The 22,747-nt window shown below is 55.1% G+C and overlaps 2 protein-coding genes across 6 annotated transcripts in view; one reads left to right on the plus strand and one right to left on the minus strand.

Annotated features, from left to right (window-relative positions):
• DHX57 (DExH-box helicase 57) overlaps nt 1-14,084 on the plus strand; it is a 58,799-nt gene extending 44,715 nt beyond the window's left edge. Inside the window, exons 19-24 of one of the 2 annotated variants that reach the window (XM_029061844.2) lie at nt 68-151; nt 1,759-1,896; nt 3,669-3,743; nt 6,965-7,099; nt 10,960-11,160; nt 12,127-14,084. In XM_029061844.2, the coding sequence (XP_028917677.1) occupies nt 68-151; nt 1,759-1,896; nt 3,669-3,743; nt 6,965-7,099; nt 10,960-11,160; nt 12,127-12,270 (777 nt within the window). In that variant the 3' untranslated portion in view covers nt 12,271-14,084. Of the gene's footprint in view, nt 1-67; nt 152-1,758; nt 1,897-3,668; nt 3,744-6,964; nt 7,100-10,959; nt 11,161-11,617; nt 11,794-12,126 lie in introns of those variants that run through there. The other variant, XM_029061845.2, reaches the window with a different exon arrangement.
• A 7,849-nt stretch (nt 14,085-21,933) lies between these two features.
• GEMIN6 (gem nuclear organelle associated protein 6) overlaps nt 21,934-22,747 on the minus strand; it is a 38,350-nt gene continuing 37,536 nt past the window's right edge. For all 4 annotated transcript variants that reach the window (XM_039912240.1, XM_029072655.2, XM_029072656.2 and 1 more), the window contains exon 3: nt 21,934-22,652. In XM_039912240.1, coding sequence (XP_039768174.1) covers nt 22,262-22,652 — 391 coding nt within the window. In that variant the 3' untranslated portion in view covers nt 21,934-22,261. The remainder of the gene's footprint in view (nt 22,653-22,747) is intronic.

Genomic DNA, 22,747 nt, shown 5'->3' on the forward strand with positions numbered 1-22,747 from the left:
GTGTTGGGCTGTTGGGGTTAACGCTGTGGGGCACGTGGAATTTAACCAAATGTTCTTCCTCGCTTAGGGTTGGCGCCTGAGTATCAAAGAAGGCGCTCGGGCAAGTTACAACTACTGCAGGCAAAACTTCCTGTCGGGAAGGGTTCTCCAGGTAAGCCGGCAGCTTTGCGGTTTGCCACCGGGATTTGAGAGAGCCGAACGGGCCGGGGGCCTTATCTCCCCGTTCCCCCGCTGGGTATTAATAACTCGATATTCGTTCATTCATTCAATAGTATTTATTGAGCGCTTACTATGTGCAGAGCACTGTACTAAGCGCTTGGAGTGGACGAATCGGCAACAGATAGAGACGGTCCCTGCCCTTTGACGGGCTTACGGTCTAATCGGGGGAGACGGACGGACGGGAACGATGGCGATAAATAGAATCGAGGGGCAGTGCCCAGTCTCCAGGATATTTGGTTTTGTCTGCTCTTGTGGTCCCCCACCTGCCAGCCTCTCTCTCTCTTAGACATAATAATGATTACGGTATTTGTTAAGCGCTTTACTATGTGCCAGGCGCCCTACTGAGCGTTGGGTTGGATGCAGTCCCTGTCCCACGTGGGGCTCACAGTCTTAATCCCCATTTTACAGATGAGGGAACTGCGACCCAGAGAAGTGAAGTGATTTGCCCCAGGTCACGAAGCAGACAAGTCGCGGAGGTGGGATTGGAACCCGTGATCTTCTGACTCCCAGGCCTGGGCTCTAGCCACTACGCCGTGCTGCTTCAGACTCCCTTGATGACCCCATTTACTACAGTCGGAAGCAGCGTGGCCTAGCGGCAAGAGCCCGGGCTTGGGAGTCAGAGGTCGTGGGTTCTAATCCCGGCTCCGCCACTTGTCTGCTGGGTGACCTTGGCAAGTCACTTCACTTCTCTGGGCCTCGGTCACCTCGTCTCTAACATGGGGATTGAGTGAGCCCCATGTGGAAAGAGAAGCAGCGTGGCTCAGTGGAAAGAGCACGGGCTTGGGGGTCAGAGATCATGGGTTCGAATCCCAGCTCTGCCACTTAGCTGTGTGACTGTGGGCCGGTCACTTCACTTCTCTGTGCCTCAGTGACCTCATCTGGAAAATGGGGATGAAGACTCTGAGCCCCACGTGGGACAACGTGATTACCTGTATCTACCCCAGCGCTTAGAACAGTGCTCTGCACTTGGTAAGCGCTTAACAAATACCAACATTATTATTATAAATTACCTCGTTTCCACCCCAGTGCCTAGAACTACGTATCTACCCCAGTGCTTGGCACCTAGTAGATGCCATAATTATTTTAGTGCCCCCCCACACAATAAGCGCTCGGTAAATATGATCGGTTGATTATTATCCTGTTTCGGGATTTCTTGGGGGGCCCATAGGGTGGGTTGAGATTGGGAAGCGAGAGCCTCACCGGTTGGAAAATTGAACACTGTGCCTTGGAAGCCAGTTTTCCACCCCACAGGGCAGTACGTTTCCCCGTAAGGTAGAATTCCCGTTTCCTTGCCTTTTGCTCTTGTAAATACAGAATGAATAGCTCGGAACTGGAACCCTTTTGAGAAAGGCCGTTATCCGGTCTCCTAATCTTGCATCTTGTGATCTCGTAAGACCGATCGCCGCTCTGCAGTCCCCAGCGACGGTCGCGGGACAGAGCCTAGCTTACTGGGAAGTTCTGAATCACACGTCCACTCTAGCCCCTCCTCGCCGTTCCTTTCTCGTCGGATCACGGCCCGTCTCGCTCTCCCCCTTTCAGGAGATAGCCAGTCTCAAACGGCAGTTCACCGAGCTGCTCTCCGACATTGGGTTTGTGAAGGAGGGATTGAGAGCGAGGGAGATCGAGAAGAGGTGGGCGCAAGGAGGCGACGGTGTGCTGGACGCCACCGGGGAAGAGGTAAGGAAATGTGAACTTTGAGGACTGTAGCGGCCGCCCTCCTTCGGTCCCCTTCCCCGGGGCCCGGCTCCACTTCACCTCCTTGGATGACGGATTTTTCCGTTCTTTGCGCTAGCAGGGATCAGCTCTTCCCCACCGTAAGCTCCCTCTAGACGTTAAGCTCGTCGTGGGCGGGGAATGTCGCCGTTTATTGTTGGGTTGTGCTTTCCCGAGCGCTCAGTACAGTGCTCTGCACACCGTGTGCTCAATAAATAGAGTTGAACGAAGGAAACGGAACAGCAGCGAAGCTTCGGAAGCCAGAAATGGGCAGGCCAGGCCCGCCCGTGTGAACGAAATCTAGAATAATCCCATTTTCCCTGGCTTGGTGCGTGCGAGTAAAATATGCTTTTCTACCCAGCGCTTAGAACGGTGCTCGGCACATAGTAAGCGCTTAACAAATACCAACAGTATTATTATTATTACCGACACCTTCTCACAGTAGTACTGTAGTGAGTAGAGGCGTTATGGCCCAGTGGTTAGAGCACGGGCCCGGGAGTCAGAAGGTCCTGGATTCTAATCCCATCTTGGCCACTTGTCTGCTGTGTGACCTGGGGCGAGTCGCTTCACTTCTCTGGGCCTCAGTTCCCTCATCTGGAAAATGGGGATTGAGACTGTGAGCCCCTCTTGGGACAGGGACTGTGTCCAAACCCGATTTGCTCGTAACCACCCCAGCGCTTAGTACAGTGCCTGGCACATAGTAAGTGCTTAACATATACCATTATTATTATTATTACCACTTTGAAATCAGAATGTGCAGCACTTTAGAGACTTTCACCACATTTAACGAAGCTAAAGAAACAGGCAGTAAGAAATCAGAAGTCCAAAAGAAGCAGCGTGGCTTAGTGGAAACAGCCCGGGCTTGGGAGCCAGAGGTCATGGGTTCTAATCCCGGCTCCGCCGCTTGTCGGCTGTGTGACTTTGGGCAAGTCGCTTCACTTCTCTGGGCCTCAGTTACCTCTTCTGGAAAATGGGGATTAAGACTGGGAATCCTCACGTGGGACCACCTGATTACCTTGTATCTACCCCAGGGCTTAGAACAGTGCTTGGCACATAGTAAGTGCTTAACAAATACCACTATTATTATGGTTGAAAGCAACCTCACCGAGAAAGGCAGCATGGTCTGGTGGAAAGAGCACGGGCCTGGGAGTCAGAAGGTCGTAGGCTCTAATCCCGGCTCCGCCACCTGTCTGCTGTGTTACCCTGGGCACGTCGCTTCATTTCTTTGGTTCTCAGGTCCCTCGTCTACAAAACGGGGATTCCAAGACCTGTTCTCCCTCCTACTTAGACTGCGAGCCCCCCTGGGTCTTGATAACCTTGTAACTACCCCGACGCTTAGTACAGTACTTGGCGGAGAGTAAGCACGTGACAAAAACCACAATTTGTAAAGTTTTTTGATCTCTTTGGAGATGTCAGTGTGTTAGGTCAGAACCTTACTTCTCACTTGTAGAAAAAAAAGCAGTTTTTTTCCCTTCTGACCGGCTGTGTAACCGTGAGCGATTTACCAGACTTCCCTGGGCCTCCGCTTTCTTCTTCTGTAAAATGAGAAAAACAAGAACTGCAAAGGCGATAAGTGTTGGCAAAGCACTTTGGAAAATAAAAGCCTTCTAGAAGTACGTGATGATACTTAACAAATAGATTCGCAGTTCCCAGTTAATAGGTGCAGGGACCCCAAAGCGTCGGAGGCAGACGTGAAGCCCACAGCAATAATACTTTCGTCTTCCTTCCTTCGACAGGCCAACTCGAACGCTGAGAATACCAAGTTGATATCGGCAATGTTGTGTGCTGCTTTGTATCCTAACGTAGTCCAGGTAATGAAACCTCCCTCTGGGCTTTCCGGTTTCCTCTGTGTGACCTCTGCGTAACCCGCGAGGGTGATAGAAGAAGAGTTGTGGGTGGGGAGGACTGGAAGCTCCCTGTGGGCGGGGAACGTGTACACCGTTATATTCTGTTATATTGTGCTCTCCCAAGCGCCTAGTACAGCGCTTTAAACGTAGCGCTCAATAAATGCGATCGACTGACCGATTATCGCTCAGTTTGCAGTTCGCCTGGGCCCCTCAGCCCAGCCCTTTACCCGTAAAAATAATGATGGAATTTGTACTAGACGTATGTCTGCTGAGTGACCTTGGGCAGGTCACTTCACTTCTCTGGGCCTCCGTTACCTCCTCTGTAAAATGGGGATTGAGACTGAGGCCCACGTGGGACAGGCGCTGTGTCCAGTCCGATTAGTACGGTCCCCGGCGCATAGTAGGCGCTTAACAAATGCTGTAATTATCTCTCGACTGTGAACTGATCGTGGGCAGGGAATGTCGCTCTTTAATATCGTACGTTCCCAAGCGTTTAGTACAGTGCTCTGCACACAGTAAGCGCTTAATAAATATGATTGATTTTCCCCCATACGGCGGGTTGAGATTGGGCAGCGAGAGCGCCAGTGGTTGGAAAATTGAACACTGTTCCTTGGAAGCCTGTGAGCCCGTCACTGGGCAGGGATTGTCTCTATCTGTTGCCGAACTGTCCATTCCAAGCGCTTAGTATAGTGCTCTGCACAGAGTAAGCGCTCAATAAATACTACCGAATGAATGAATGAAGCCAGTTTTCCACCCCACCGGGCAGTACGTTTCCCCACAAGGTAGAAATCCCATTTCCTTGCCTTTTGCTCTTGCAAATACAGAATAAATAGCTCGGAACCGGAACCCTGGTGAGAAATGCCTTTATCCAGTCCCCTAACCTTGCGTCGACTGAAAAAGTGGGCGAAAGTGGGCCGGCAGCTGGTCTGTTTACGTCCGCTTCCGCAAAGAGCATTTCTCCTCCTGCCGCCTCCTCCAGAGGAAAGAAACTGGTCCCAGGCCGGCAACTCTCCGCAGAACTTGCATCCCGGGAGGCCTCCTCGAATCTTCGCTCCAGGACTTTCTGTCCCAAACGTTGGCTGGGGCAGCCGCGGGGACCCGTGGTCATTTGCGGGGCAGAGGGGCGCAGAATACCTCTCAGCTCTACACTGGCATAGTCTGGAAATCCATGCCACGTGTCAGCTGCGGGACTGTGGGCAAGTCACTTAACTTCTCTGTGCCTCAGTGACCTCATCTGTAAAATGGGGATGACGACTGTGAGCCTCAAGTGGGGCAATCTGATTACCCTGTTTCTATCCCAGCGCTTAGAACGTTCTTCCCCTCGACTCTATTTATCGCCATCGTCCTCGTCTGTCCGTCTCCCCCGATCAGACCGTAAGCCCGTCAAACGGCAGGGACCGTCTCTATCTGTTGCCGACTTGTTCATTCCAAGCGCTTAGTACAGTGCTCTGCACATAGTAGGCGCTCAACAAATACCAACATTATTATTATTATGAAAGTCTTTGGTGGGCTGGGGGGAGTTGAGAAGCAGTGAAATGGAAACCAGGATCTGTTGCCGATTTGTACATTCCAAGTGCTTAGTACGGTGCACTGCCCATATTAAGCGCTCAACAAATACTATTGAATGAACCAGCGCAGAAGCATTCCCGTGTTCCTCGCCTAGACAGCCTTCTTAGCCTCAGACTAAGGGGGAGAGAGAGGAGGCCAAGTCTTCTCCCTTTCCTTAGCCTTTCCTAGCCGGTAATAATAACAACCGTGATGTTCGTCAAGTGCTTACTATGGGCCGGGCACTGTACTAAACGCTGGGGTGGACCGAAGCAGATAGAGTTAGACCCAGTCCCTGTCCCATGAGGGGCTCACGGTCTCAATCCCCGTTTGACGGATGAGGTAACCGAGGCCCAGAGAAGTGAAGTGACTTGCCCGAGGTCGCACGGCAGGCGAGGGGCAGAGCGGGGATTAGAACCCGTGACCTTCTGACTCCCAGCCCCGTGCTCAGATCCACTGTGCCATGCTGCTGCTCAGCCAAGGTGTCCCTCCCCGACCCCCGGCCCCTTCCCCGGGGACTCTCCCTCCCGATGCCGGCCGTTAGCTTATGGGGACGCTCACTAGGAGTGGGCCACGTCCTCCACTGATGTTCTTCCTCCTCCTGCTGTTTACCCCTCACGACTTCTTTTTAAAGAAAGGATCATCTCAGCCACAGTTAGGGGTGCATGAGTCCAGGAGGGAAATGTAGAGTTAAGAAAATCCCTAGGGTCCTCAGTGTGTATTTTAAGCTGAAAATGAGAGATCCGTTGACAAGCAGCACGGCCTAGTGGATAGAGCACAGGCCTGGGAGTCACCAGAACCTGGGTTCTAATCCCGCTCCGCCTCTTGTCTGCTGTGTGACCTTGAGCAAAGCCACTTCACTCCTCTGTACCTGTTACCCCATCTGTAAAATGGGGGTTAAGGCTGTGGGACAGGGACTGTATCCAACCTAACTGGCATCTGCCCAGCATTTGGTAGAGTGCCTGGCACATGGTAAGCGCTTAACAAATACCGTAAAAAAAAAAATTCCATTGGCTTCATTCATTCCGTAGTATTTATTGAGCGCTTACTATGTGCAAAGCACTGCACTCAGCGCTTGAGACAATCCCTGCCCATTGACGGGCTTTCAGTCTGGTGCCAGTGGGCACCCCAATAGAGAGGACTGAACCTGGCGACAGATGCCAAGACTTCCCTTTCTTGACCGGGCTCGTCTACGGTACGGTCAGAACTGGTTGCCTCCGCTCTTTCTCCCCTTCCTCGTGGCCCAAAACAAGCAGTTTTCAGCCCTTTCATTCATTCATTCATTCACTCACTCACTAGTATGGAGCGCTTACTATGTGCAGAGCACTGTACTAAGCGCTTGGAACGTACAATTCGGCAACAGAGAGGGACATTCCCTGCCCGACGACGGGCTCCAGCAGAGGCAGCGGGCCGCGTTAGGAGCCGATCAGCCAGGAAGGGCAGGAGGACGAGAGAGAGAGCCCTCGATTGTCGTTTGGACGTTACCCCGGGACCCGTCTCTCTTTGTTGCCGAATTGTACTTTCCGAGCGCTCAGTACAGGGCTCTGCACTCGGTAAGCGCTCGATAAATACGACCGAATGAATGAATGAACGTCGCAAATGAAAGCGGAAAATGTCTGCGTTTTGACCGCCTCGTTTAGGTCAAGACCCCGGAAGGGAAATATCAGAAAACCAGCACCGGGGCTGTGAGAATGCAGCCGAAAGCGGACGAGTTGAAGTTTGTGACCAAGAACGACGGCTACGTTCACATCCACCCTTCGTCGGTGAACTACCAGGTCAGAGGCTGGGTGGGGCCCGGTCCGGGAGGGGGAAAGGAACCCGCTCCGTAAAACCGCTGTGGCAATCCACGGCCGACGGCGCGGAGCCCACCACCTTTAACGCGTGGGTGAATTCAGCCGGAAGAAGCCGGCCGGCAGCTGGGGTTTACGTCCGCTTCCGCAAAGAGCGTTTTCAGGGAATGCCGCTGGCGGTAAAAGCCGAGGCAGCCTGCCTCCGGAGGGGTTCACGGCGGGCGTTCGGCCCAACGAGGATTCTCAACGGGACTCGGAATCGAGGGGGAAAGTTAGGGGATCTCCCATTCGAAAGAGAACTTGGGGATTTGGACTCGGGTTCCTTCCCCAGTATCGGCTCTGAGGACGGTCGCTTCCGTAAACGGTAGCAAATTCCACTCCACTCTCCGTTTTCACGAGAAGTGCAGGGTGGAAGTGACGGGGCCGGGGGGCGGGAGGGCGGGACGGGGAGCCGACGCCGACGGCCGACGGCAGATGGGTCAGAAGAATGAGCCGAGGGTGAGTCGAGGATCGGGGAGGGGAGCGGGAGAGACTGGACGGGGCCCCGAGAGCCGAGGAGGTGCGACGTGAACAACGGGACAGTCGGATCGGTGGGGGAAAGGGATTAGCTTGAGTGGGCCCTGGTCTGTAAATTTCGTTTTCTAGAAAACCAGTGGCGAGAAGGCCATTTTTTTTTCTTCAGAATGGTTTTCTCTTTTAAAAATGATCTATTTTCCATCGTAATACTATGATTCGCCTAGCAGGGTTCAAATTAGAGCAATTAAATCATTGCTATTCTTGTCTGTCCGTCTCCCCCGATTAGATCGTAAGCCCGTCAATGGGCGGGAATTGTCTCTGTTACCGATTTGTCCATTCCAAGCGCTTAGTACAGTGCTCTGCACATAGTAATCGCTCAATAAATGCTATTGAATTAGAGGAATGAAAATCAGGTCAGTGCCAGCACTTATAACAGTGCTTGGCACACGGTAAGTGCTTAGTAATAATAACGATGATGGTATTTGTTAAACGCTTACTATGTGCCAAGCGCTGGGGTGGATAGAAGGTAATCAGGCTGTCCCACGTGGGGCTCACACTCTTAATCCCCATTTTACATTTGAGGTCATGGAGGCACAGAGAAGTTGAGTGGCTTGCCCAGGGTCACCCAGCAGATGAGTGGCAGAGCCGGGATTAGAACCCACATCCTCTGGTTCCCAAGCCCGGGCTCTTTCCACCAAGCCACGCCGCTTGTCTTAACAAATAGCATGATTATATTGTAGCTGTACTTTAACGGATATTTTTGTTGGGACAGCCGATGACATTCTCAACAGCAAGGGTTTGCCTTCTTATATAACATCTATGGAAGGTGTTAAAAGTTGGGGCGAAAGGTAGGTAGGGTGGATTTGTCTGCTGTGTTAACAATAATAATAATAACGTTGGTATTTAAGCGCTTACTATGTGCCGAGCACTGTTCTAAGCACTGGGGTAGATACAGGGTCATCAGGTTGTCCCACGTGAGGCTCACAGTTAATCCCCATTTTACGGACGAGGTCACTGAGGCACAGAGAAGCGAAGCGACTCGCCCACGGTCACCCAGCTGCCGAGTGGCAGAGCCGGGATTCGAACCCATGACCTCCGACTCCCAAGCCCGGGCTCTTTCCGCTGAGCCACGCTGCTTCTCACTGAACCACACACTTGACCTCTGTGTCCCAGTACCCTCATCTGGAAAAAAAAATGCAGATTCAGACTGCATTAAGAATGCCGGTCTATCGCCGCACCGACCTCTCCCGAGCTCTGCGCACGGGAAGCGCTTAAGGAATACGACCGAACGAACGAAGACCGCGAGGCCCATGCGGCACACGGACTGTGTTCGACCTGGTTGGTCCGCACCTACCGCAGCGCTCAGTACAGTGCCTGGCACGTAGGAAGCGCTTAACGAACAGCAGTAGCGAAGAGGAGATGGTTCCGACTAGGGAAATAGCTCGGGCCCCGCCTTCCCCGAATGGAGTTGTTGGACCCATTCTCCCTGAACGGGAGAAGCAGCGTGGCGCAGTGGAAAGAGCCCGGGCTTGGGAGTCAGAGGTCATGAGTTCGACTCCCGGCCCCGCCCCTTGTCAGCCGGGTGACTGTGGGCGAGTCGCTTCACTTCTCTGGGCCTCAGTTCCCTCATCTGTAAGATGGGGATTCAAAGTGTGTGAGCCCCACGTGGGACGACCTGATCACCCCGTATCTCCCCCGGCGCTTAGAGCGGTGCTCGGCACCTAGTAAGCGCTTAACGAATACCAACATCATCATTTCTCCAACTGGCCGAAGACTCCGTCGTGGGACCGTTGCGGACGCGGGACGGGAGGAGCTACAACCGGAAGGCAGTGGCGTTCCTCCCCGCCTTAGTTTCTCCCAAGCGGTTGTTCCACGGGGCTGCCGGAACTAGAAGTCCCAGCAGCTCCCGGACTCCAGGAGAAGGGCCCGAGGGAAGGTCAGGAAAGAGATGTCTTTCGGCCCCGCTTGGCTCCACCTCGGGTTCAGTGGGGATGGGGGTCGGGCCCGGGAACCACTCCCGCCAGCTCTCCGTCGCTCCAGTCAAGCCGGGGTGGGGCCGTGATCACCGCGGCATCCCCTAAGCGCCTACTATGTGCCAAGCACCGTACTGAGCGCTGAGGTGGACCATCGGGCCCCACGTGGGGTGCACAGAATAAGTAATAATAATGTTGGTATTTGTTAAGCGCTTACTATGTGCAGAGCACTGTTCTGATCATAATGTTGGTATTCGTTAAGCGCTTACTACGTGCCGAGCACCGTTCTAAGCGCCGGGGGAGATCCAGGGTCATCAGGTCGTCCCACGTGAGGCTCACGGGTAATCCCCATTTTACAGACGAGGTCACTGAGGCCCAGGGAAGTGACTCGCCCACAGTCACCCGGCTGACAAGTGGCAGAGCCGGGAGTCGAACCCGTGACCTCTGACTCTGAAGCCCAGGCCCTTTCCACTGAGCCACGCCGCTTCCCCTACCGAGTCCCCGTTTCGCAGACGGGGGAACCGAGGCCCAGAGAAGTGAAGCGACTGGAGAAGCAGCGTGGCTCAGTGGAAAGAGCCCGGGCTTTGGAGTCAGGGCTCATGAGTTCGAATCCCAGCTCTGCCACTTGTCGGCTGTGTGACTGTGGGCGAGCCACTTCACTTCTCTGCGCCTCAGTTCCCTCATCTGTAAAATGGGGATTAAGACTGTGAGCCCCACGTGGGACAACCTGATTCCCCTGTGTCCACCCCAGCGCTTAGAACAGTGCTCGGCACATAGGAAGCGCTTAACAAATACCAACGTTATCATTATTATTATTATTACTTGCTCTGTGTCACCACAGCAGGCGGGTGGCGGAGCCGGGATTAGAACCCGCCACCCTCTGGCTCCAGGCCCGGGCTCTGTCCAGTTTTAATGTCCGGCTCCCCGAACGGACTGTACGTTCCTCGCGGGCAGGGACTCCTGAACTTGTAATAATGTTGGTATTCGCTAAGCGCTTACCATGTGCCGAGCACCGTTCTAAGCGCCGGGGTAGATCCAGGGTCATCAGGTCGTCCCCCGTGAGGCTCACGGTCCATCCCCATTTTACAGACGAGGGAACTGAGGCCCAGAGAAGTGAAGCGACTCGCCCACAGCCACCCGGCTGACAAGTGGCAGAGCCGGGAGTCGAACCCATGACCTCTGACTCCGAAGCCCGGGCTCTTTCCACTGAGCCGCGCTGCTTCCTAGCCACCCCAGCGCTTAGCACGTAGCCTCGGTGGTTGTTATTACTCCCCCCGACGGCCTCGTGCGGCGCTTCGCAGCTAGGGAGCGTCTGTGCCCGACCCCGGGGGCAAACCCTGGCACCGTCGGTTGCAGGTGAGGCAGTTCGCCAGCCCGTACCTGGTGTACCACGAGAAGATCAAGACCAGCCGGGTGTTCATCCGGGACTGCAGCATGGTGTCCGTGTACCCCCTTGTCCTCTTCGGCGGAGGCCAGGTCAACGTGCAGCTGCAGCGCGGAGAATTTGTCGTCTCCCTGGACGACGGCTGGATCCGCTTCGCCGCCGCCTCGCACCAGGTACGGGGGGGGGGGGAGGGGGCGGGACGGGCGCCACGCGGGCCCCCCGAGGGAAGACTCCAGGAAGGAAGGGGACCGAGCCCTCGGCCCCTCTCTGCGGCGGCACGGGCAAGTTCGGAGCGTGGGGGCCCCCACCCCGCCATCTTTTAATAATGGCGGTGTTGGTTAAGCGCTCAGCGCGTGCCGGGCACTGTTCTGAGCGCTGGAATAGATACATCAGGTTGTCCCACTTCTTAATCCCCATTTTGCCGATGAGGTAACTGAGGCCCAGTGAAGTGATTTGCCCAGAGTCACGTAGCTGAGAAGGGGCGGAGCCGGGATTAGAACTCACGACCTCTCTGACTCCCAAACCCGGGCTCTTGCCACTGAGCCGCGCGACTTCTTCTGTTCCCCAGTCGATGCTGCTCTGACTGTCGAGCATCTGAGGTTCGGTGGGTCACCCTCGTCTGTTGGGCAGCTTTTCTTTTCCCAGAAAGGCCAGAACGCTCCGCGCACAGTAAGCGCTCAGTAAATACGGCTGAACGAAGGGAAGCTCGCCGTGGGCAGGGAACGTGTCTACCGACTCGGTCGTGGCGTTCAGTGCGGCGGCTCGGCACCCAGCGAGCGCTCGGTCCATACCGTCGACGGATCGGAGAAGCAGCGTGGCTCCGTGGCGAGAGCCCGGGCTTGGGAGTCCGAGGTCATGGGTTCGGATCCCGGCTCTGCCACTCGGCAGCTGACTGTGGGCGAGTCGCCTCACTTCTCTGTGCCTCAGTGACCTCATCTGGAAAACGGGGACTAACTGTGAGCCTCACGTGGGACAACCTGATTATCTACTCCAGCGCTGAGAACAGTGCTCTGCACACAGTAAGCGCTTAACAGATACCGACGTCATTATCATCATTATCCGGCGATTGACGCTCGACCCCGGGCCCCTTCTTTCCCTCCCAGCGCCGGGGCGGGATTTGACCTTTCCGTTTGGTTCAGGTGGCCGAGCTGGTGAAGGAGCTTCGCTGCGAACTGGACCAGCTCCTGCAGGACAAGATCAAGACCCCCAGCATGGATCTCTGCACGTGCCCCCGAGGCTCGCGGATCATCGGCACGATCGTGAAGCTGGTCACCACCCAGTAGAGGCCGGCTCCGGGCGGGCCCAACTCCCCTCGGCCCCCCCCCCCCGAACCCCAGCCCCGAGGGGACGCCCGGCCCCCGCCCCGTCAACAAGGGGACCGAGTACCTGCCCGAAGACGTTCGGGGACAAACGAAACCGAGGATCTTCGGCCCAGCCGACGGCCAGCCCCCCGCCCCGGGGATGGCGTCCGTCGTCGAGGGGGAACGTGGAGAAGCCCTCCGACGCCAAGCCAGTCTTCTTTCCCTCTCTTTCCCGACCCTGGCAGGAGGCGAACCCGGCCTCGAGCGAACAGAACCGTTGACGCCGCCCCGCGCCGGTCCGTGTCGTTTTCCCGGCGAGCGCTTCTGACCGTCTCTCAGCGGAGGGACTTCGGTTACACCCCTCTCCCCCGCCGTTGGGCTGCTCGCTTCAAGGACTAAAAACCTCCTTCAGACGCCGGGGAGCGACAGGGCAGCAGGGTACGCCGCGGCGGGGACGCAGAGGGGCAGTAGGTGAGTAGGGAGACGAGGTGTCCAGCCCGGGCCTCGGGGAATTTAGAGAGGTTGGATCTGTAGGCCGTCGTTGCCTGCGACACCGGGTTAGCGAGGACCGGCCCGGCACTGAGGCGTGAGCCGGCCTGGTCCTTTAGCGAGATCGTCGTCCTTCCGAGAAGACGTGTGAGGATGTCCGGCCCAGTGTTTCAGGCCTGGGCCTCTTCGCTTCATCGTTTTCGCCACGTTCTCTCCGGCCTCGGGCCTCTCGACTTCATTTTAAGGTTAGGCGGACTCTCCGCGGCAAACGCCACGGAAGAGCTTCCGGGCCGGGCGTAGAGATGAGTCCTCTGGCCGCGTTCTCCTGGAGGTGTGCGATGTGGGGCCTGTAGATTCGTCCGGTCTTGTCTTCGTTTATACCGCTGCTTCACTCAATGCTGCGCTCGCGTCGGGAGAGGAGACGGACACGTCCTCTGGCGGGGCGGTAACCCGGAAGAAAACGGAGGTCCGCGGGGGGAGGGGAAGAGAGGATCTGTCACTTGGCCTGGCCGCCGAAAGCCGTTCAAGCCGTCCCTCTTTCCTCGAACCCGATCGGAGAACCTAATGATCGGCGGCTGTTGGAGAGTTTCATCCGCTGCTCCGGGAAATCTCCCAGACCATCCCCGGGGATCACCTTACCGAGGCCTTTCAGCCGGAGGAGCTCTCTGGCCAGATCACTTGGAGGGACAGCGGTCCGGGTCGAGTCAGATCCGAATCCCTCGTCGGCGTCAGCCGTGCGACGGTGAAGTGGTTGGTCCTGGGAAACGAGGAGATGCCGACCAGCCACATCTGGTCCCCCGCAGGAGAAGTAGAGGTAGAGAGAGACCCCTTCCGCGACTCGCAAGAGGGCATCGGCCCACTGGCGTGGGGCCCGGGCCCTGGATTGCTCTCTCGGGCCCAAGGTCCCGGTTTCAAACACAGCCCCCGAGACCTTTCCCTCTGTCAAAAGTGGCTTGGCCTAAGGAATTCTGTCCGGGACGCTGCTAACTCTCACCAGGCGTTACCGGTTCCTTTTTTTTTTTTTTTGGGGGGGGTGGGGGGGAAAGCCTTCCTAGCTGAGAAGCTTCTCAAAATTCACATGTTAAAAATCTTGGAACAGGAAATCCAACAGCATTGCCCTCTGACTGGGGAGGAGACAAATGTAAGTTGTGTGGAATCTTTCCAGGGGAGAGTTTGTTTTCTAAAACACCAGCAAGACAGATAAACGTCGGTGGGATTCAGTGAATGGCTTATTAAGATCAGATATTTATTTTACTATTTCTGTAATCCGGCTAAAAAGTATTATTAATAAAAGTGTTTGCCACTTATGTGCCTGCTTGGTAATGATAATGTCGATACGACGATGATAACGTCGGTATTGGTTAAGCGCTTACTATGTGCCGAGCACCGTTCTAAGCGCCGGGGGAGACACGGGGGAATCAGGTTGTCCCACGTGGGGCTCAGTCTTAATCCCCATTTTCCAGATGAGGTAACTGAGGCACCGAGAAGGTAAGCGACTTGCCCAGAGTCACCCAGCTGACAAGTGGCCGAGCAGGGATTCGAACCCATGACCTCTGACCCCAAAGCCCGTGCTCTTTCCACTGAGCCACGCTGCTTCTCTAACGTGGCATTTGTCGAGTGCTTACTCTGGGCCAGATACTGTACTAAGCGCTGAGGTAGAGACGAGCTGATCAGTTTGGATACAGCCCCTGTCCCACGCGGGCCTCACAGTCCTAATCCCCATTTTACAGATGAGGTAACCGAGGTAACCAAGATGCTGCCTTCATAAACCTAAATCCTATCATTGGGCCTCAAAAGGTGGTTTTTTTCTAGAGCAGTGGAACGGCAAATACAGACTCACCTCAACCTAGGTAATGGCAGAGTTTCCGCTGCGCTTGCCACGTTTCACGTCCTCGTAGTCTCACCTTGGCATTTCCCACATCACAGCCCGGCAGTTCCCCGGCAAAGGCATTATTTCCGGCTCAAAAAGATCACCGAATGGTGCCAACCCCGAGCCGGGTTCCAGTTTCCTAATTCATCTGATCCGGTCGGGTTTGATGGAGTGGGTGACTTTCCGGCCAGGGGTCGGAGAAACCCCGCCCACCCTCCGGAGCCCCCGTCTGTCTCTCACGGCCGCGGTGGGGCAGGGACCCGGGCTTTGAGGACGGGGCGGGAGTCGGCACGATTCATTCGTTCATTCGATCCGTCGTATTTACTGAGCGCCTACCGTGTGCACAGCGCTGCGCTATGCACTTGGGAGAGTTCGGAGACAACAGTAAACGGACACGTCCCCGGCCCGCCACCGGCCTACGGTCTAGAAATTGGAAGCTGGGGCTAAAGGCTTCTTTTCAGCAGTAGCTATCCTGGAAGTCCGCCCAGGCCGTTGAGTTTATCCCATTTCCGGAGGGAATCCCACGGGGCAGAAGGGATGGGAAAGGCAGGGCTCGGGGCGGCGGGAGCTGACTTCACGTGGCATCCGCGTGGCTGGGGACGCTTCTGATTCGTGGCCGTTTTTTCCGAAGGTTAGGACACAGAGAAGAGCATTCAGTCGGCGACTCCCTCGAGGGGATCCCGTGACCTCTGTCGCCCATATCCAGACAAAGCGTGGGTTATTCCTTCCCCCCGTCGCCCCACCCTCGCCCTCTGGGTTGAACTGAATCGTCTCCCCAGATCTCTCCTTCCAGGGACACCCACTCCAGAAGGTGATGAGGTACTCTCACGTTAATCTTCTCACTGAGCCTCGTGCTTGTCCTTTTTTTTTTTTTTTGGTATTAGATAAGGGCTTATTACGCGCTACCGTTCTTGTCCGTCCGTCTCCCCCGATCAGGGACTGTATCTGTTACCGAGTTGTCCGTTCCAAGCGCTTAGTACAGTGCTCTGCACATAGTAAGCGCTCAGTAAATACTATCGAATGAATGAATACTAAATGCTGGGGTAGTTACAAGCTAATCAGGTTTCCCTGCTGATGCCTGTTGACTCGTCTTGCTGTCTGTCTTCTAGACTGTGAGCCCGCTGTGGGCGGGGATTGTCGCTCTCTGTTGCCGAATTGTGCTTTCCAAGCGCTTAATACAGTGCTCTGCACTCAGTAAGCGCTCAATAAATACGACTGAATGAATGGAGGTTGGATACAGTTCGTGCCCCATATGGGGCTCAGTCGTAATCCCCGTTTTACAGATGAGGGAACTGAGGCGCAGAGAAGTTATAATGTGGGTATTTGTATAGCGCTTACTATGTGCAGAGCACTGTTCTAAGCGCTGGGGGAGATACAGGGTCATCAGGTCGTCCCACGTGGGGCTCACAGTCTTCATCCCCATTTTACAGAGGAGGGAACTGAGGCACAGAGAAGTTAAGTGACTTGCCCACCGCCACACAGCTGACAAGTGGCAGAGCCGGGATTCGAACCCATGACCTCTGACTCCAAAGCCCGTGCTCTTTCCACTGAGCCGCGCTGCTTCTCTGTTAAGTGATTTACCCAAAGTCACGTAGCAGACAAGTGGCGGAGCCGCTTAGGACGGTGCTCGGCACGTAGTAGGCGCTTAACAAATACCAACATCGTTGTTATTAGAACCCAGGGGCTTCTGACGTCCAGACCCGTGCTCTCGCCACTAAACCACGCTGCTTCTCTTATCTGTAAAATGGGGATTAAGACATGTGGGACACGGACTGTGTCTAACGTGATTATCTTCTATCTGCCCCGGCGTTTATTAGTTCAATGCTTCATTCATACATTCAATAGTATTTACGGAGCGCTTCCTCTGTGCAGAGCACCGTACTAAGCGCTTGGAATGGACAGTTCGGTAACAGAGACAGTCCCTGCCCTCTGACGGGCTTACGGTCTAGTCGGGGGAGACGGACGAGATGATAAATGCTTAACCAACACCATTTAAAAAAACAAAACAAAACCCGGTTTAGGTAAGGAACAAATACCAGATGACAAATAGACTTATTCTTGGATCTAGTTTGATTCTGTTGTCGAACCGCTGTTGCTGTTGAAACCTTTTGAGAGCGGTAATCTATTTATAAGCGGAGAGGGAGTAGCCTCTGGGTGGAAGACCCTGATTTGGAGACTCGTCGTCGTAGCCAGGCAGCGGTTAGCCAGTCCTCCCTCGGGATGGGTGACCGGCTACCTGAAACCCAGGTGGGTCCTGTGTCTTTCAGGGGTTTTGGTTGTCAATCGATCAATTGGTGGTATGTATTGAGCTCCCACTACAGAGCACTATCCTAAACGTATTTGTTAAGCGCTTACTATGTGCAGAGCACCGTTCTAAGCGCCGGGGTAGGCACAGGGTAATCAGGTCGTCCCACGTGGGGCTCACAGTTTTCATCCCCATTTTACAGATGAGGGAACTGAGGCACAGAGAAGTTAAGTGACTTGCCCACAGTCAAACAGCTGACAAGCATGGGAGAGTTCAGGATTAGCAGACTCGCTCTCTGTAACGAGTTCGTCTGGGAGACGGACATTAATAGGAATAAGTAGTTTATAATATATAACTTACGTATGTACCTGAGTGCTAGTGGGTTGGGAGCCTGCGGGGTTGGGAGTGGGGCGAATATCAAATGTCCAAAGGTCACAGATCCACGTGCGTAGATGACGCGGAAGGGAGGAGCCGGGGAAAAGAAGGCTTAATAAGGGGAGGTCTCTTGGAAATAATAATAAAAATGATGGGATTTAAGTGCTTACTATGTGCCAAGCACTGTTCTAAGCACCGGAGTAGATACAAGGTAATCAGTTTGTCCCACGTGGGGCTCCCGGTCTTAATCCTCATTTTACAGATGATGTCACCGAGGTAATAATAATAATGTTGGTATTTGTTAAGCGCTTACTATGTGCAGAGCACTGTTCTAAGCACTGGGGGAAACACGGGGTCATCAGGTTGTCCCGCGTGAGGCGCACAGTTAATCCCCATTTTACAGATGAGGGAACGGAGGCCCAGAGAAGTGAAGTGACTTGCCCACACTCCCACAGCTGACAAGCGGCGGAGTCAGAAAAGCGGCCAAGGTCACCCAGCGGACGAGTGGTGGAGCGGGATCAGAACGCAGGTCCTTCCGACTCCCAGACTGTTCTGTCCACTGGGCCGCTCAATCTGTCGGCAAATGCCGGCAGGTCTCCCTTCGCGACACGGTGAAAGCCGCCCCGTCCGCCACAAGTAAGCGACAGAAAGGGGTCGGCGAGTGAGACGGACGAGATCGGGTCACACAGCGGGTAAGCCGGCGGGAGAGGAGCAGAGCGTGCAGCGCTTAGTGAGGTGACGTCGGACGAGGTGAGCTGAGGGCTTTAAAGCCGACGGTAAAAAAAGATGGCATCTGTTAAGCGCTTACGATGTGCAAAGCCCTGTTCTAAGCGCTGGGGAGGATACAGGGTGATCAGGTTGTCCCACGTGGGGCTCCCGGTCTTCGTCCCCATTTGACAGAGGAGGGAACTGAGGCACAGAGAAGTGACTTGCCCGAAGTCACACGGCTGACAAGCGGCTGAGCCGGTAAGGAGTTCCTAAGGAGGTGGACGGGCGGCTATTGGAGGTTCTTGAGGAGTGGGGAAACACGGATTGAAACACGAACGGGAAACGATCCGGGCAGCGGAGTGAAGTACGGACTGTGACGGGGACAGACGGGGAGGTCAGAGAGGCAGCGGTCAAGGCGGGATAGGAGCAGTGCTTCAAACGCTTAGTACAGTGCTCTGCACATAGTAAGCGCTCAGTAAATACTATTGAATGAAAAGTGCTTGGATCGGCACGGTAGCACTTTGGACGGAGAGGACCGGGCGGTTTTCCGCCACGTTGTGAAGGTGGGACTGACAGGATTTGCCGACGGACCGAACGGCCCAGTGGACGGAGCGCCGGTCTGGGAGTCGGAAGGACGTGGGTTCCGATCCCGTTCCACCACCGGTCCGCTGGGTGACCTTGGACAAGTCACTTTTCTGTACCTCGGTGATCTCGTCCGTAAAACGAGGGATTGAGACCGTGAGCCCAATGGGGGACAGGGACCGTGTCCAACCTGACTAGCTGATATCTGCCCCAGAGCTTAGAAGAGTGCTTGGCACATAGTAAGCGCTTACCAAATGTCATTATGATTCTAGGTGGGTGAAACGAATCACAGGATGGTAACAAAAATCACGGCGTGCGTTACTGAGGAGCCAATAGAATCCCTACCCTGGCCTAGAGAAGCAGCGTGGCTCAGTGGAAAGAGCCCGGGCTTGGGAATCAGAGGTCATGGGTTTGAATTCCGGCTCTGCCACTTGTCAGCTGGGTGACTGTGGGCAAGACACTTCACTTCTCTGTGCCTCAGTTACATCATCTGGAAAATGGGGATGAAGACCGGGAGCCTCACGTGGGACAGCCTGATGACCCTGTATCTCCCCCGGCACTTAGAACAGTGCTCTGCACATAGTGAGCACTTAAATACCAACATTATTATTATTATCATTTAACATCAATCGGGTCAGACACAGTCCCCGTCCCATTCATTCAATTGTATTTATTGAGCGCTTACTGTGTGCAAAGCACTGTGCTAAGCACTTGGGAGCATACAACAGACATGTTCCCCTCCTACAATGGGCTCACAGTCTCGGGGGGGGGGGCGGGGCACAGACATTAATATAGGTAAATAAATAAATTACAGATATATACATCTGTGCTGTGAGTCCCACAGTGTGAGTAGGAGGGGGAAAAATAGGAGGGGGAAAAAAGGGACTGAATCCCCATTTCGCAGATGAAGGAACTGAGGCCCAGGGAAGTTAAGTGACATGAACAAGGTAAGTGCTGGAGCTGAGATTCGAGCCCAGGTCCTCTGACATTATTATTATTATCTGACCTGAAAGTAACTTCAAACATCTGTGAGACCAGAAGCTGGACCCACGTCCGGTCTCTGGGCCTGCTCGGGGCCCCACTGAGGTACAGGCCCCTTGCCAAGCCCCACCTGCTTCCCCTGCAGTTCAGTCGGTAGCGTTTATTGAGCACTTACTGTGTGCGGAGCACTGTATTAAGCTCTATGGGAGCCTACAGCAGTTAGTGCCTGCCCACAGTGAGCTTACATTCTAGTCCTCCCTTCCCTGGGCCACGTCCTCCCACGGTCCCGGAACGCCCTCCCTCCTCACCTCCGCCAAACTAATTCTCTTCCCCTCTTCAAAAGCCCTACTGAGAGCTCACCTCCTCCGAGAGGCCTTCCCAGGCTGAGCTCCCCCTTCTCCCTCCGCTCCCCCTCTATGTTGGTATTTGTTAAGCGCCTACTCTGTGCAGAGCACTGTCCTAAGCGCTGGGGTAGATACAGGGTCATCAGGTTGTCCCACGTGAGGCTCACAGTCAATCCCCATTTTACAGATGAGGTCCCTGAGGCACAGAGAAGTTAAGTGACTTGCCCACAGTCCCACAGCTGACAAGTGACAGAGCTGGGAGTTGAACTCATGACCTCTGACTCCCAAGCCCAGGCTCTTTCCACTGAGTCCCGCTGCCCTCTACCCCTCCACCTTCACCTCCCTCAGCTAAGCCCTCTTTTCCCCCCTTTCCCTCTGCTCCTCCCCCTCTCCCCTCCCCTCAGCACCGTGTTCGTCCGCTCAAATGTATATACTTTCATTACCCTATTTATTTTGTTAATGAGATGTACATCACCTTGATTCTGTCTGTTTGCTGTTGTTTTAACGAGATGTTCATCCCCTTGATTCTATTTATTGCTATTGTTTTTGTCTGTCTCTCCGGATTAGACCGTAAGCCCATCAATAGGCAGGGACCGTCTCTATCTGTTGCCGATTTGTCCGTTCCAAGCGCTTAGTCCAGTGCTCTACACATGGTAAGCACTCAATAAATACTATTGAATGAGTGAATGGTCACCTGTGTCTCCAGCTCTTCAAGCCCAGGTGTTCGATCTCTCGCCTTTGACGGCAGCCCGGTGGTAAATCCACCCCCCAAACTCCAACCAGCGGGTTTCCCCGCACTGACTCCCTAAAATGCCAGCAGTTGAGCACGTTAGAAATGGAGAACAGGAAATGGGGGCTCTCCCTCCCCTACACCCACCAAGCCTAAATTCCCTGGGAGCTGGAATTCTTACTCCGACGCTCCCTTTCCTCCTCCGCCCCTTCCGCCCTCCTCCCCCCAGCACGGATAATCCGTCGGCTGGGGCGTTGGTGCCAGTCGGCGTCTAAGTAAACCAGTGAGCCAAGCACCTACTTCAAACCATATGGCTGACTTCAAAAAAAAAAAAAAAAATTTATTTTAAATATGAAGTCTATTTAAGACGTTTCCTGTGGAAATTTTTCAACCAGGATCCAGAGCCTGCTGCTCCGATACGAGGGAGGGTGATCTACCAGGTGGATAATAGTGTGTGTCCGTTGTATTGACCTTTCTCAAGTGCTTAGTACAGTGCTCCGCACACAGTGAGCGCTCAATAAATACAAATGAATGAATGGAGAATTGAGCGGCTCAGTTCCGCAAGTCCATTCTGGTACGTTCTTGGGTGGAGGGGGGGGAAGAAGCGACCGTCGGTTGTAGAGTGGGTGACCCAGGGCCGTGACAGGGCTAAAGCTGTTTGCTTCTCCCCCCTCCGTCCCACCAGGCTGAAGAATCCCTGCCTGAGGAGGCCAATGAGTTGTCAGTTCCACTGGGGGTCTGGGCCTTCTCTAGTTCAAGCCACTGGACTCCGCCCTCCGGGGCTGGGTCACAACTCACGGCAGAACCAATACCGGGGGGCGGAACGGGATTCAAATATACCATAGAACATCTTCCCAGCCGGTCCCGTCTCCCACCGAGTCCCAGAGCAGACCGGCAGAACTCCAGGCGGCTTTTAAACCCTCGACGGTCCTGCTGCAGGTAGACCTTGAAACACCAAGGCAAGCCGGACCCCAAGACTTCCTTCCCGTCAGATTTCGCTCCCCTCAGCCCGGGGAGGGGCTGAACGTAGGCTGGGGCTACACGGCAACGGGCAGGGAGCCCCCCCCGGGGTCTATAATGGCGGCCTGTTATTCCCACCCTCTTTCTGCTCCCTCCAAGGGAGGGGGAAGACGCTGAACCGGGAGGGCTTCTCTGGGAGCGGCGTGACGGAGTCGTACGGCCGGCTGCTCCCGTCTCCCACCGTGCTCTGGACCGAGCGGGACAAGCCGAAACCCTCGGGGGCTGACCGGAGCGCTCGTGACCGACAGGAAAACAAACCGCATCTGCCTCAGCCAAGAACAGAGAAAGCGCTGACCTAAAATAACAGTCGAAACTAAGCTTTACCCGATCCTTATTTTAGTGAGGGGCAAAATGAACAAATGTTAGTATTCTTTGGCTGCGGGGGGGAAGAGGGGGCACACCCGCGGCCTTGACTGCGTTGGGAAGGGATACAATTCCACCCCGTGAGCTGTGCCCACCCCCGGCTAGCGAGGGAAGAGCCGTCCCGGTCTTCCGACTGAGCCGAGAGGGGATCGAACGTCCCGGCCCTCAGGTGGGGTAGCCCAGACGGCGGGGAGTCTCCCGCGGAGGAGACCCGAGCCGACGGGGTCCCCGGGATCCGCGAGGAAAACTGGAATTGGGCCGGAAGGCTAGGGCCCGGTCTCTTGCTGGGAAGCCGTCAGGTGACCTTCGATGAGGCCCTGCACCCTGGACAGGATGATCTCGTTTGAACTGTTGCAGTCTTCCGGCCCGTAGGGAGGGTCGATCGTCAGGACCCCGGCCACGCACAGGGTCCTCCGCGAGTCTCCCACTTCCGAGACGGGAATGTGGTTCTTCTCCAGCCAGGTCTTCAGGCGGCTTTTGCGCTTTTCCAGGTCCTCGGGGCTGTACGCGCGACTCTCCTTGGGCGTGAAGAGCGTCAGCAGCCTCTCCCTCGTGGCCTCGTCGCCCTCCCGCAAAACCTCCACCGCCTGCACCGCGTGACCCGTGACTCCGGTCACCGTCACCTGGCCGTCATCGAGGAAGTTGACGAGGACAACGCTGTCGGGAAGAGCAGACGGGCAGCAGGAAGTCAGAGCGGACCCCGGTCGAGGGCGGGGGGCCTCGGGGCCGGGGGAGAAAGAGGCCGAACAAAC

Source organism: Ornithorhynchus anatinus, chromosome 1 (genome assembly GCF_004115215.2).
Source record: "Ornithorhynchus anatinus isolate Pmale09 chromosome 1, mOrnAna1.pri.v4, whole genome shotgun sequence".
NCBI lineage: Eukaryota > Metazoa > Chordata > Mammalia > Monotremata > Ornithorhynchidae > Ornithorhynchus > Ornithorhynchus anatinus.